Genomic DNA, 15,808 nt, shown 5'->3' with positions numbered 1-15,808 from the left:
CGTTTTATTTTTCTTTATAACTCCATATTCCGGTCACTTCTTGAAACGAAAATCATACCATTAAATTATTTATTTCGTGGGGAACATTTTGAGACACTATTGATATTTTTCTGAGCAAAAAGTATGGTAATCGGAGCGGGTATTTTTCACGCGATTCCGACATCTCCAACGAGCTTCCGGCGGCCGACCACTCCACTCCGGCGAAACTCTAGGAACCAGTAAATGGGTCAATTAGAATCTGGATAGTTTGATTAGCTTTTTGGGACGAAAGGTAAACTTAATTGCTTATGTTTATATATATTTATATATATTTACGTGAGTGTCTATTGATATTTTGTCATAGAATAATTAAATGTATGTTGAAGGAATGTTGAATATTTAATTATCATTTAATTGGTATTTGATTTATATATATATGCTGATCTGAGATGTAGAGTTTCAAATGTTCTTTGTATGGTTGAAGTTATTGATATAAGGCTTTGCTCCTTTTAAATTTATGTTGTGCATGTATTTACCTATTGAGGTATTAACCGTGAAATTATACCATGATAGAATGTGAATGCATGAGTTCAGAAGATTATGAATTACGAAATTGTATTGGATTATGTTTGAGTTAGAACAAAACATAAATAGCTAGCTTGGGTGAGTATATTCAATGGTCTGGAGATTTGTTGAGAATGTGATCACATGCACCTGGGTAGAGTATTATTTTACTCTAATTGAGTTTGTACTGTGTCCTGAAACTGGGGATGATAGCAGTACCGTATTATTGAAAAAAAAGAAATCATTATGAAAAGGGTACGTGTCCTAAAACTGGACGCGATAGCGTACACATACATTGAAATATTGTTAACCATGAGACCATTGGGTATATTTCACTTAGGTCTAGCTGAGCCCTTAAAAATAAAGATAATAAATTATAATTTTGTTGTTTGAAGTAAATCGATTCATATATAAGATGACATGCTTATATTTTATCATTGATTGATTGATTAAACGTAAGAATGAAATTAATTGTATATATATATATATATATATATATATATATATATATATATATATATATATATATAAATATAGGTAATTATGTTTATTGAGTATGTAACTTACCCCTTGCCACGTTGAAATTTTCAGGTTAGGTTCAGAAGATTCTTGTCTTCTAGTTTTTCTCAGTTTCATTCTGCATTCAGGTTGGCCAGCACAAGCGTCTCATTCCCATTAGAAATTTTATAGATATTCATAAGGACTTAATTGTTTGAGTTTCCGTATGTATTTAATGTTGCCCGGGATGGGGGTTACACCTTATCCTTACATATAATGTATTTAACTTGTTTATATTAATGTTCTTGTTATTTTTGTATCTTTTTTTCATTGTTTCTCTTTTCAAATTTTTTGGCTAGTTAAATTTCGATTATCTAATTATTGTAATAAACACATGAAGGATCAATATAATTATCAAATTAAAACAATAAGTCATATTAATTTTGCACTATAAAATGGTAAGAAATACCATTTTTACGGAGTTAACGAGGTAAATATGATCATAAGAGGTGAGAAATAACATTTTTATGGAGTTGCAGGGGTAAATAGGACATTCGATGAGTTTGGAAGGGATAAAATGACCAATTTGGACAAGTTAAGGAGGTAAGAAATACCATTTTTATGGAATTAATGAGGTAAAATGACCAATTTGGACAAATCATATGACCAATTTGAACAAGTTAATGGGACTGGAGAAGCATTAAGCCTTTAACGTTTAATCAGAATTTAAGGCTTAAAACACTATTTAGCCCTCTATCCAAAATTTTGTCATTTGGTCCCACACTTATTATTTGGTCACATTCTATCCAAATTGGTGAACTTTAACCCAATTTGGATTCAAACTTAACCGAATCATTATCTCATTGATAAATAACGATATTTTGACACTTGAACTTAATAGATTTTAATTTAGGATTTGTTTTTTTATTTTTTTCTTTTTTTAATCTAATTCATTATTTCCAAATAATGTGGAAAAAAAACTTTAAAAATTATCACGTTTCAAGTTTAAGTGTCAAAATATCATTACTTATCAATGAGATAACGATTCCGTTAAGTATTCATATAAATTGGGTGAAATTTCACCAAATAGGATAGATCAAAAGCCAAATGTGACTAAATAATAAATCAGAGGCCAAATGACACAATTTTGGATAGGTCAGAGACACAATTTTGGATAGGTCAGAAGCCAAATAATGCTTTAAGCCCAGAGTTTAACTAGGATTTGAAAATTCGTATGGAAATTAATATTTTTAGTTTCACTTAATTTAATCTCATAACATAGTAAAATGTTAATAATATAAATAAAAACTTTCTTCAAAAATAATAATATAAATAAAAACTATAATACTAATTACAATAATATTTTTTTATCGAACTATAATACTCTCTCTGTTTTGTAATATTTGTCTTTTAAAGTTAAGACATAAGAATTGTAATTAGTTTTAACTAAAAGACTTTGTTACCATTATATTAATTGCATCCACTAATTATTAATATGGACATTGCGGATTAATAATATTCAAAGTCTTTTTCAGCTTGACAAATGCTCTCTCTTCAAGTTCAGGTAGATCTAGCAATATGCTTTCAATATCATCAGTTCCCTAAGACCCGAAGTAAAATTATGTACAAAAGAATTAGTCAGATGATAAAGATACTCTTGCAAGAAAGGAAAGAAAATAGTAGCATCCAATAGTTCATTTCCAAAGCTTAACATGTGGAATAGAAAAAAATTGCACAATAGATATGGATTTTACCATATTTCTGATCAGGACCTCACGAACATCGTCGTGAAACCACAATCTGCCCCGCCAATGGTATTCTAACCCAACAACATGTAATAATGTGCGATTCAAGGATAACCAGAAAAATTGGTAGCTTTAGTTAGAGCTCTTCTCCAACTTTTCACTTTCCCCACATTTCACTAAACTAAGCTTCAAGTTTATCCATAGCTTCCCCAAACAAACCAGTTTGGGGTTCAAAATCTGTTGGATCAACCTTTTAAAAGATTGGCAAAAGAAGCTGCGATTTGGAGTCAGTAACAGAAAGCATCACCAATAATTCATCCAAGCAATAAGAAGATGATGCATAATCAAAACAACGATGAAAATTCTAGAGCCTTTCATCACGTCAATAACAGCAGGCGTAATCTACTCTCTCTTTCAATCTTACCATCGATCATGGTATCCAAGGTCATGTAATATAAAATTCAATGGAAACATTAGCCCTAAATCCGACTAAAGATATAGATAAGTTGATTGCCTGCAGGACAACCAGAATTACTTCCTCAAGAACCAGTAGCTATCATGTTTGTATTTTTGAACTTAATGTATTGTTAACAGTAAACGAGTAAATAATTCATTTTCTGATGTAGCCAAAATGTTGTAACCATTTCACTCTCTCTGAAAATTAAATAAATAATTAGTTGCACAATTGCTTTTCAATATATAACAATTGCAAAAGAGAGAATCATAATTCATTCACAAATTGGTACATGTAATGAAAATGGTCTTCCTTTCATTCCATGAGAAAACCAAAAAACACAAGGTTCTTAGACCCTAAAAATTTCAGGAAGTATTACTCATATTACATAACAGTAAACAGCAACAATAAGAGCAAATCGAGCCATCGGATCGGATTGCTCCTTAGTTGCATGGATCCATCAAGCCATTGAATGATTTCATTAACACATAAATCCCATTAAACTGTGTGTATTTAAACACAGTTTCTATTCTCAAGAAGCATAACACCATCAAGCTGAATTTATTGGAGACTGAAAGAGCATATTCATATGTAACCATTTTTAGAGGTATCACAGGATTCAAGAGCTGTAAAACCATTTTCAGTTATCTGCATGCCGATGCATATATTGAAATACATAGTTTCTATTATCAAGAAGCATAACACGTCATAGCAGTCCAATCTCGAACTAGTTTCTATAGGCGAGTGAAAAAATAAAGGAAAGGGTGAAAAACAAAAAAATGATCAAGGATAAAAGCATGCAAATGTCACAAATTCACAGTACTTATATTTCAAACTAAGCCAGTGAAGTGAAGCATAAACTACAAATAACTTTTGATTTGCCAAATTAGAAGCAACATTCACTTACTTTTCAAGGGTCGATCTTTTTGGATTCTTTGCTACCAAGATACATCTCCAGTAAACCTGGGGCTTTAGGTATGTATTCATCAACATACTTCTGCTTGAAATCCTTCTCACTTATCATAAAATCCTTCTTGAAATCCTTCTTATTAATTTCTATCAGCTTCTTTGATTGTAATATATTCAGAACATTAAACCTAGGGCGAATCCGTTTTTCAATTGATAACCCAAGTAATACGGGGTTTGCAACTACAGATTTTGGCTGCAACTTCATAATATTCAAGTAGAAATGCAAGGCTTTCCTGATTTTCGCCTCTGAAAAAGCTAAACAATAAGGATACCTTTTAAAAGCCATCAAAATCTCCTCTTCTTTCCATCCCATACTCTTCATAAACCCAATTTTCTTTTCCCAAGTTGATGCCCGCATTGATATCATCACTCTAAGAGCATGTACGAACATAGGGGCATTTGGTTCAAGACCCAGATTCTTAACAGCATTCACTGCGTAAATCATTGTTTCAGAATTATAAGATAGAACTCTACCGGACAATATAAGTTTCCCTATACCATGAGAAGACACTCCCTCTTTCATCAAAAAATCAACATTTGATCGCACCATTCCATTCAAATTAAAATCAAATAACCATCGAGTACGCAAAATAGCAGTTGCAATTTTCTCTTTACTGTGAAGGAATGACCTTAAGAACTCAACACATGGTTTAATTTGAGAATCTAAAGACCTAAAAATAGCAGCGGGGTTTGAAACAATTATCTGCGGAAGAAGCTCACCTGCAAAGCCATTCTGTACGAAGTACTCAAGTTTGGGCTGGAGATTGTTTTTGACCTTGATGTGGAGAATTTGGGGGTACTTGACAATCAATTTAGCCACCTGGGTATCGCTGAAATGATGCCATTTAAGTAGTTGAAGCACAGATTGAGGCTTCTGTGGATTTGTTTCCTCAAGCTGAAATTTTTCAGAGACAGAAAGAGCAGATTTTAAAGGAAGCCCGCATGAATTGACGAGGAATTGAACTGTAAATGATGAAGAAGAAGTTACAGAATTGGGTAATGGAGAAGTGGAGGAAAGGGTTGCAGAGGATTGAAGAAAACGGTTATGGATTTGAGAAAACACATTTCTGATTAAATTATTACCCAATTTGGAAGCCATAAGAATGGAGAATGAGAAGTGGAGAAATGGAAACGAAAATGCGATAGTAATAGAGTCTGGGCTGTGGGGAGAGTTTGGGAGGGAAGGCGGAATGAATAAGATGCTAGAAAGGAAGCAGCCTTCAATTTAGGTTGGGTTATGGGTAGGGTGCACTAACCATACACTAATCCACAAAATTCGGTTAACCAATTATTTCGATCGGTTAACCTTTTATTTCGGTTTCTAACCATTAGTAGATAAAAAAAAAATTCTAATTTTTATTATGAGTGGAACGACGGGTCAATGGCGAGTTGAAGAGATTAACGACAGAGAGAGATGTGCGTGCATCATGTATGTGTTGATTATGAATTGGACACTGCATTTTTCTCTTACAATAACTCTTTAAGGCATTAAATTACTATGTTTTTTGGACCATAATTCTTATCCTCCAAGCTTTACCAACTAAGTCATATCCATGTATATTAATTTCACTAATTATCTACTTTATGACAAATTTGATAGTACACGAAATTTAGAATGAAATATTCCATCGTTGAGTTTTAGTCACCGGAAATAATTAATGTTTCTTATTAAATTTTTGCTATTGATCCCCCTGTATTTATTTTAAGTGGGATAATGTATAATTATATGCATAAATATAAATTTAAATAAATATATTTTTATATTTTTAATTGAATTCGATCGGTTTCAGTTAACCACGGTTTTTAAAATAGGAAAACCGTAACCGTAACCGTAACCATTAATCACTATTTTTAAAATTAAAAACTATACACTAGTCCATCGGTCTCGGTTAACCTTATTTTCAGTTTGGTTTCGGTTTGGTTTTTCGATTTTGCGGATTTTTATGTACACCCCTAGGTATCCCTGTTCATTGGATGGGCCGGGCTCGAGCGTACCTAATCGGATTTAGACATACGTCGTTCCTTTTAGTGACGTAAGGCAACGAGGAACTGCGTAAGTCACTCTCTAGAAAGTTTTTAATAATGTATTTAAATGGTAAATCTGAAGGTTCTTAGCCGTAAGTCACTCTTTTAAGTGACAAAAGACAGTGACGAACTGATGTAACCGACTAACATGGATAGAGTTTTTAGTCGTAAGTCACTCCCAACAATGTCGAACAACAGTGAAGGACTCATGTAGGTCACTTTCCTAAAAGTTTTGAGTTTATTTTCATTTGTTACCTTCAAATGTACTTATAGGACAAAACATATATTTATTCATTCATACATATATTTATCAACCTCATTTACCCCGTTCATAAACTGTAATAATTTATATTTTAAAAGAACTAAAAAGAAACAAGTATAATAAAAATATTTTAAAGATAAAAAGATGTTAATATCAATAAGTCGTGTCCACACACTTGAAATCTGTGTTTTAATAGTCAACTAATTTACCGGTTAGTCGGGTGGCGGTACTATCAAATTGCATTTGTATACAAAATCTAATAAGGCGAAAGAGTCCACCGTTGAACATTAGTAAAAGCGACGTTTTGTTAAAATAACATGTCAAAACGAGTTGTTTATTTATCAATGTCTTGGTCTACCCACAAATCACATTTTGCGTGAGGGCAGTTTGTACATCTTAAAAGTGAACTTTTAGGTAGTCAATTTGTATGGATGTGGTTTCTGTTTTGCTCCTTCAACTGGTTTTCAGTGCCGTCATTTATAAATTTCCATAGTCATTCTAGGAATCACTTTCTTTAAAATCAATCTGATGAATAACTTATTGCTCCTGTGGATTCTCTAATTTGTTCAGCTGTCCTCTTCTTAGTCTAATTTCACTTCCAGGAAGGGATATCTCAATTCGGAGGTCCTGAAACGAAATATCTGTTACGAAGAACCAGCAAGTTAATGATCAGGTCTCTAAAAATATAAGGAATCAGACAAAAAAGACGTTTAAGAGAGTACTAACCTTACTGTCCAATGCAGTCTACAATTAATCAGGACCTCACGAACATCGTCATTAAACCATAATCTGCTACGCCTGTTACGTTTGGGAGATTGCTGGAATACAACTTGCTTGCCAATTGATTGTAGTAATTCATGCAATTGTATCTTATTGTTTTCTATATTTATCAAGTTCTTCTCAACAAGAACTTGTAATCCAATCAATGCAATAAAAATGTTCATCTCTAGTTGTAAAGAAGATTCTACTTCCTGAACCAAACCAATTCACTGCTGCTAATTTTTTCACTTGGTCCACATTATCCACATCATCGACTACAATAAGCACCCTTTTATTGCATAATCTCTCCTTTATGCCATTGATAAAAGTTCCCCATTGGGGCCGGATCTCATACCTCAAACAGCAGGGTTTCTTGTAACTGAACAAATGTATTGTTCTGATGTTTTCCTAACATTTTAAAGGAAGCATCTGCCTTCAAACTGATTGGCAATTCTGCTGTAAATGGCTTTGGCAATATTTGTCTTGCTTATTCCATCCCAACAATGCACACATAACATGGAAATCACCTCCCGCACATGGTATTCTAACCCAACAACATGTAATAATGTGCCATTCAATTTCGTTGAAACGTTTGAATAAATTTAGCTAGGTGTGAGGACTAAGATGCCATGACACATACTTGCAAGATTATATTCAACTCTCCTAGAGATTCGGCAACTGTTGATTGAATTCTTAGCCAGTCAAAACAATTGCAAAAAAGCTTGGATTTCAGAATTGTGAGAATGATCAACCAAGCATTGGTAACTTTCAATGAAGGCTCCTCTGTTCCAGTCTCTTTCCATGTGCAATGCAATACAAATTATAGCAACACCACATATAGGCATTATAAAATTTCATATAGTTCAATTAGAAAGAAGCCTTATGTGCAAAGAATGCTCCACACTTAGATGAACTTCCCTTAATTGGTCATCTTATTGGAAACTGAACATGAACTTTTGCAGCCACTCAACACAACAGCAACAGCAACAATAACAACAATTGCAAGTTTCAAGTTCATCAAAGATCAAAGGACCTACTGATTATTGTTTGAACAAAAACTTTAATAATCGAAATCTGTTTGGCCCTAACCTAGAATTAGCAGCAAATGTCCACGTGGTTTTGCATTAAATTAACAAGAACAGGTGTAATTATTTTCATATAGTTCTGGTTCTGTCTCGTCCTTTAAAAATAGCAACTCAAACTCATAATTATACTCTTTTATGGGGGCCTGGAATCAGTTTCAATCAGTCAAGGGGTGATGGCTAGCTGTGTTTATGTTGTTTTCGAAATCTTGAAAGAAAGAGCCACTGTTTCTGCTATGGGGTATTTCAAAGGCAAGGAATGACAAGATCTGGAAAAATCTTTTTCCAACAGCAACTCACGTGTATCAGGGTGCTATGTTTTCAGAGCCACTGGTTATATTCGCAATCTACAGCATATGTTGTGGTTCCTGCTGTGTCTAGAAATCCTTCATCTCCTGCTATGTTTGCAGGTTCAGATGGTGCAGAAAATTTGACATGAGTTGGGTTCCTCCTCCACCGTCGATCCTTAAATGCAATATTGATCCATAAACAGACGTGTATTGAGCAAGACCAAGATAAAGTAGACTAAGCAAAATCAACAGCAATGAGTTTTTGGTTTTAGCTGACAACCCAAGTTAGTTGATGACTAACTATATAACTAAATAACTTAAAACACAATGGATCATGAAACGTATACTAACTATATAACTTAAAATCAACTAAACAGAATACTTTATTTTCACCATGCACGAGACTCGAACCTGAGACCCAACTGCTCCAACCAACACTTGTGGCTGTATTTCAGTCTTTAAACTAGTATCCTCATTAAATTCCCATAGAAATTTCAATTGTTTGAACATTCGACTCAATATATGCTCTCATTGAATTTTTCATCTTAAGGGAGAATATAGCAATAGAAACTAGAAATTTTAAGATTGGAGAAACAGAATTTAAAAAAAAAAAACTTAGAAATTCCTAAATTGGGCAGCCAAAAAAAAAAACAGAGAAACGAAGGTCTAAGAGGAAAACTAGTTACCCATTATTATCCCAAGGATAACCAGAAAATTTGGCAGCTTTAGTTAGAGCTCTTCTCCGACTTTTCACTTTCCCCACGTTCCCACTAAACTGAGCTTCAAGTTTATCCATAGCTTCCCCAAACAAACCAGTTTGGCATTCAAAATCTGCTGGATCAACCTTTTAAAAGATTGGCAAAAGCTGCGATTTGGAGTCAGTAACAGAAAGCATCACCAATAATTCATCCAAGCAATAAGAATATGATGCAGAATCTGGAGAAGAAACAACAATGAAAATTCTGGAGCTTTTAATAGCGTCAATAATAGCAGGCGTAGTCTCCTCTCCTCTTTAAATACCATCGATCATGGTATCCTAGGTCATGTAATGTAAAATTCAATGGAAACATCAGCCCTAAATCCGACTAAAGATTTAGATAAGTCGATTGCTTGGAGGACAACCAGAATTACTTCCTCAAGAACCCAGTAGCTATCATGTTTGCATTTTTGAACTTAATGTATTGTTTAGTAGTAAATAATTCATTTTCTGATGTAGCCAAAATGTTGTAACCATTTCACTCTCTTTGAAAATTAAATAAATAATTAGTTGCAAAATTGCTTTTCAATATATAACAATTGCAAAAGAGAGAATCATAATTCATTCACAAATTGGTACATGTAATGAAAATGGTCTTCCTTTCATTCCATGAGAAAACCAAAAAACACAAGGTTCTTAGATCCTAGAAATTTCAGGAAGTATTATTCATATTACATAACAGTAAACAGCAACAAGAAGAGCAAATCGAGCCATCGGATTGCTCCTTAGTTGCATGCATCCATCAAGCCATTGAATGATTGCATTAACACATAAATCCCATTAAACTGTGTGTATTTAAACACAGTTTCTATTCTCAAGAAGCATAACACCCCATAGCTGTCCGAATTCAAACTTTAATGGACGCGGAAATCCTGCCATCATAGGTTTCTCTACTGTGATTTCTTAAATGAGGGGACTACTCTAAACTTTGTTATCTTCCAATTCTCATGACTATTCTTTTCTCTCATATTCTTAGAGATACACTAGAATAAACAGTCCTCCCAAAGATTGACACAGCAATGAATCAACAAAAATTTCTTCTCAGCATCATTCATGAACTTCCTGAAATCCTTATGCTTAATTTCAAATATAAATGTTGTAACTAAAAGAATGATCAAATATAACAGAAAACAAAATATCACAAATGAGTATGACTAACCAAAATAATAACATACATTGAATGAAGATATATAGTATATTTCAAACTAAACCAGTGAAGTGAAGCATAAACTAAAAATACCTTCTGATTTGCCAAATTAGGAGCAACATTAACTACTAATGTAATTTACTTAGCATACATCGCTTACTTTTCTTGTATCATGTGTCAATTTTTTTTTTGATTCCTTGCTACCAAGATACATCTCCAATAAACCTGGGACTTCAGGTATGTATTGATCAACATACTTCTTCCTGAAATCCTTCTCACTTATCATAAAATCCTTCTTGAAATTCTTCTTATTAATTTCTATCAACTTTCGTTGATTCTAATACATTCAGAACATTAAACCTAGGGCGAATCCGTTTTTCAATTGATAACCCAAGTAATACAGGGTTTGCAACTAAAGATTTTGGCTGCAACTTCATAATATTCAAGTAGAAATCCAAGGCTTTCCCGATTTTCGCCTCTGAAAAAGCTAAACAATAAGGATACCGATTAAAAGCCATCAAAATCTCCTCTTCTTTCCATCCCATACTCTTCATAAACCCAATTTTCTTTTCCCAGGTTGATGCCCGCATTGTTATCATCACTTTAAGAGCATGTACGAACATAGGGGTATTTGGTTCAAGACCCAGATTCTTAACAGCATTCACTGCGGAAATGATTTTTTCAGGACTATAAGATAGAGCTCTACTGGACAATATAAGTTTCCCTATACCATGAGAAGGCACTCCCTCTTTCATCAAAAAATCAACATTTGTTCGCACTATTGTATTCAACGATCGAGTACGCATAATAACAGTTGCAATTTTCTCATTACTGTGAAAGAATGACCTTAAGAACTCAACACATGGTTTAATTTGAGAATCTAAAGACCTAAGAATAGTAGAGGGGTTTGAAAAATCATCTGCGGAAGAAGCTCACCTGCAATGCCATTTTCTACGAAGTACTCAAGTTTGGGTTGGAGAGTGTCTTTGACTTTGATGTGGAGAATTCTGGGATACTTGACAATCAATTTACCTACCTGCGTATCGCTGAAATGATGCGATTTCAGGAGTTGAAGCACAGATTGAGGCTTCTGCGGATTCTTTTCGTCTAGCTGAAATTTTTCGGAGACAGAAAGAGCAGATTTTAAAGGAAGCCCGCATGAATTGACGAGGAATTCAACTGTAAATGACGATGATGAAGAAGTTACAGTATAGGGTAATGGAGGAGTGGATGAAAGGGTTGCAGAGGATTGAAGAAAACGTTTATGGATTTGAGAAAACACATTTCTGATTAAATTGTTGCTCAATTTGGAAGCCATAAGAAAGGAGAAAGAGAAGTGTAGAATTGGAAACGAAAATGGGATAGTAATGGACTCTGGGCTGACATAGAAAGGAGAGAGTTTGAGAGGGAAGGCGGAATAAGATGCAAGAACGGAAGCAGCCTTCAATTTAGGTTGGGTCATGGGTATTCCTCTTCATTGGCTAGGCCGGGCTCGAACAGAGATAATGAAGAGAAAATTGGGTCAAATACATCTGCATCATAGTTAACTATAAAATTACAACCACATCATATCACCAAATTTAATTTTTAATATGTCATAAATTTTTATATATTATGATTTTACACTATCATTTAAAAATTCTAGATTTCAATTCATGAATCATAAATCCTATAATATATATTTTAGACTTCTAATTTATAAATTATAATCTTTAAAATATATTAAAAGTACTAATTTTACTAATTTAATATAATCCAAAATGATAACTTGATATAGTTGTAAATAGATTTTAAAATATGAATTTCTGTGTAATTTTCTCGAAAAAATTACACCGAAATTCATCTATTAAAAAACTATTTACAATTTTTTTATAAAATATTATGTCAAATTAGTACTTTTAATATATTTTAAGGATTATAATTTATAAATTAGAAATCTAATTCTAGGTTTATAATTTAGGGTCAGATCAAATTTCAAAAGGGTCAATTACATAAATATCATAATTAACTACAAAATTACAACTAAGTCATATCACCAAACTTAATTCTTAATATATCATTATCCTCTATATATTATGATTTTACACCATAATTTAAAAATTCTAGACTCCAATTCATAAACCATAAACCCTAAAAAATATATCATAGACTTCTAATTTATAAATTTCAATCCTTAAAATATATTAAAAGTACTAATTTTACTAGTTTGACATAATCTAAAATTATGACTTGACTAGTTGTAAATAGTTTCTTAAAGATGAATGTCTGTCTAATTTTCTCATTTCAAATTGGGAAAATTACACAGAAATTCATATTTTAAAAACTATTTACAATTATGAAAATCGCTTTTATGTATTTTATCATTATATGATTTTAAATTTTAAAATATCAAAATATCATAATTTTATTTCTATTTTTGTTAAATTTTCAGTTATTCAGTTGCAGGAAATAAAAACAGTTTTAAAAAATCATCAAATATGACATTTAAATAAATTTGTTTGACATTTAAATAAATTTATTTTTTCAATTATCAATAACCAAAAAAAAAAAATTTGTTTAAGAGTCTGACACAGTTATAAATAATTTGTTAATTATGATCATTGTGTAATTTACCCTTTCAAATTTACATGTTCAAACCCAACATATGAGAGACGGGTTTGAGTGAGTTGGGCGGATCAAACCTAAAACTATAATACTAACTATAATTTTTTTATACGAATTAGTAATATTTTTAATGCAAAAAACAAATTAAAATGAGTTTATAATATAAAAATGTCACACATTTACGAAACCTAAGGTTGTAAAAGTTAATTACTACTAAATAAATAAGCTCTTATATTACTGAGGTTTTACTATCTAGAAAGTATAAAATAATTAATTACCTATTTAGCAAATAGAATTTAGTTATTAGTTCTTTGTATAAATATGTTTAGTAAAATTTAATTGATTATTAATAATTATTTATATAAAATCATAAATAAGAACATTAATATTGTATAGTTATTTTTTTTTTTAATAATTCATATTCTTCAATATTTTGTGAAAAGTTGTCGTGTATACACATGTTATAACTTAGATTTTTTATTAACATAAAATAAGAAATTTAGATTTTTATTAATACATAAAATATATTTAAACGTTGAAAATTATTCTTACATTTTTACTAACACATAAAAATTAAAAAAAAAATAGTAGATATATGTATGTCCTTACAAGTTTTTTTTTTTTTTTGTAAGAGTTTCATTAAACAGAATCAATTATACAATGAATGTAAAATCAAATATCGAGGGATAATACCCTATTCCATAAGTTTTGACAAGTTAAATAAATGTTTTAAGATGCATGTTGGGGTCGTTTACTCCTCATCAAACTAGTAGTAATATTTTTTTTTTTTTTTGCATGAAAGATTGGGACGCGATTAAGTGATTAGACATCCCAACTAGGTTGACACCCCTAACACACCACATCAACCCGAAATATTATTAATAAAAAAAAGGAAAATTACAAAGGGAGAAAAAGAAATAGAAAAAAAATGTTCAAATCAGAGAAATTAAGGAAATCGAACATGAGCAACATTGCAAAGGTCGTCAAAAACAGACGATTGATAAAAATGAGGAGTTGAATGCCACCATGTAATAGCCGAAGCTGTTTTGCTAAAACGAGCAAGCTGATCCGCCGCCTGATTGCCCTCTCGATAGATATGAGTGATTCTGCAATTCACATTCGAGACTCTAGATAAACACTGAAGTCAGTCCTGTCTAATTTTTCAGGGGGCCATAGAAACCTTTCCGTTTAGCATATCCACCGCATATGCAGAGTCCGATTCAATCCAAAAATTGTGCCACTTCCGTTCCCAGACAGATTCTACTGTGAAAATAATGGCAAACAGCTCGATAATATGCATATATGAATTAGAGAGGTTAATAGCATAGCAATAGTAGTAATATAATTATGGACTTTTATCATTTTATTAATATAATAATTGTTAAAGTATAAGTTTAATGAACAAGGTTAATTATGAGGATGAGATTTTAAAAATTTAAACTTGCTAATAGCATCTGGAATATTATATAATATATTTTCTAATAAATACCAATTAATTTATCTCTTAAAAGTTAAACTGTAGTTAAACTCTATGATACTCTTGTATTTATACCCAATAACATACATATCATAATCAACATAAATTATTAGCTTAATAGTATATCATTTCCTTCTTGAACTTATTCAAAAAGTTTGATTGGCCTCCTAAATTTTTTAAATGTCTCGATAGCCCCCTCAATTTATATAAAATATTCAGTTAGCCTCTTAAACTTGTGCAAAATATAATAAATTAATCACTCGGTTGCAAAAAGTAATTTAAATACGGAAGATGTATTGCACATGTCTTAAAAAAAAGTAAAACGATCAAAATCGGAGGTATATGGTTTTAATATTAGCGAAGACAAGTTTTATAGTTTAACAAGTAATAACTTTATTTTTAATCTATTTTTGAATTATGTAGGCCTAATGCTCCTCCAGCCCCCTTAACTTGTTCAAATTGGTCATTTTACCTCTCCAACTAATTGAATGTCCTATTTACCCCTTAATTCCATAAAAATGGTATTTCTCACCCCTTAACTTGTTCAAATTTGTCATTTTACCCATCTTAAACTCATCGAGTGTCCTATTTACCCCCATTGACTTCATAAAAGTGGTATTTCTCACCTCTTATGATCCTATTACCCCCTTAACTCCATAAAATTAGTATTTCTTACCCCTTTATAGTACACAATTAATATGACTTATTCAAATGGGTTTGAATTTTTTTTTTAATACCAATGTTTTTATTTTGTTTTAATTTGATAATTATATTGATCATTCATGTGTTTATTACAATAATATTGTATTACAATAATTAGATGATCAAAATTTAACTAGCCAAAAAATTGAAAGGAAAAGGAATGAATAAAATATACAAATAATAAGAACATTAATATAAACAAGTTAAAGACATTATAAGGTACCAAAATAGGCATATGGTTTTTGAAAAAGTATCAATTTAGGTTCCACGTATAAAATATCACCAATATAGGTTTAACGTTTAAAAGATGGTATTAATTTAGGCGTCGATAACGAATTGTAAGGGGTGAGAAATACCACTTTTATAGAGTTAAGAGGGTAAATAGGACATTCTATGAGTTTGGGGGGGATGAATGGACAAGTTAAGGGGGTGAGAAATACCACTTTTTATGGAGTTAAGGGGATAAATCGGACATTCGGTAAGTTGGAGGGATA

The 15,808-nt window shown here is 31.8% G+C and overlaps 1 protein-coding gene and 1 long non-coding RNA gene across 6 annotated transcripts; both read right to left on the bottom strand.

Moving 5' to 3' along the window:
- Positions 1-2,350: 2,350 nt before the first annotated feature.
- Positions 2,351-5,392, bottom strand: LOC136221596 (uncharacterized). Of its 5 annotated transcripts, none has more exons than XR_010685210.1 (2): positions 2,796-5,392; positions 2,351-2,642 (listed from the first exon to the last, which is right to left on the bottom strand). XR_010685210.1 is itself a non-coding variant. In XM_066008982.1 (2 exons), exon 1 carries the CDS (start codon positions 5,306-5,308, stop codon positions 4,151-4,153), a length of 1,158 nt encoding a protein of 385 aa, XP_065865054.1. In that variant the 5' UTR covers positions 5,309-5,392; the 3' UTR covers positions 2,351-2,642; positions 4,148-4,150. The 5 variants fall into 5 exon arrangements, 4 of the variants coding, with proteins under 4 accessions (XP_065865054.1, XP_065865051.1, XP_065865052.1 ...); XM_066008982.1 differs by having other exon boundaries at positions 4,148-5,392; XM_066008979.1 differs by lacking the exon at positions 2,351-2,642 and having other exon boundaries at positions 2,653-3,060; positions 4,148-5,392.
- A 1,350-nt stretch (positions 5,393-6,742) lies between these two features.
- Positions 6,743-12,008, bottom strand: LOC136224713 (uncharacterized). Its single transcript, XR_010686566.1, has 3 exons — positions 11,468-12,008; positions 7,223-9,492; positions 6,743-7,137 (listed from the first exon to the last, which is right to left on the bottom strand). It is a non-coding gene; the product is annotated as an uncharacterized lncRNA (long non-coding RNA).
- Positions 12,009-15,808: the final 3,800 nt, after the last annotated feature.

This window comes from Euphorbia lathyris, chromosome 3 (genome assembly GCF_963576675.1).
Source record: "Euphorbia lathyris chromosome 3, ddEupLath1.1, whole genome shotgun sequence".
NCBI lineage: Eukaryota > Viridiplantae > Streptophyta > Magnoliopsida > Malpighiales > Euphorbiaceae > Euphorbia > Euphorbia lathyris.
This window is presented reverse-complemented; position numbering and strand designations above follow the sequence as displayed.

What these genes read in the sequence shown, in the direction of transcription:
- LOC136221596 (XM_066008982.1), bottom strand. Translation starts at nt 5,308, where the DNA reads ATGGCTTCCAAATTGGGTAATAATTTAATCAGAAATGTGTTTTCTCAA.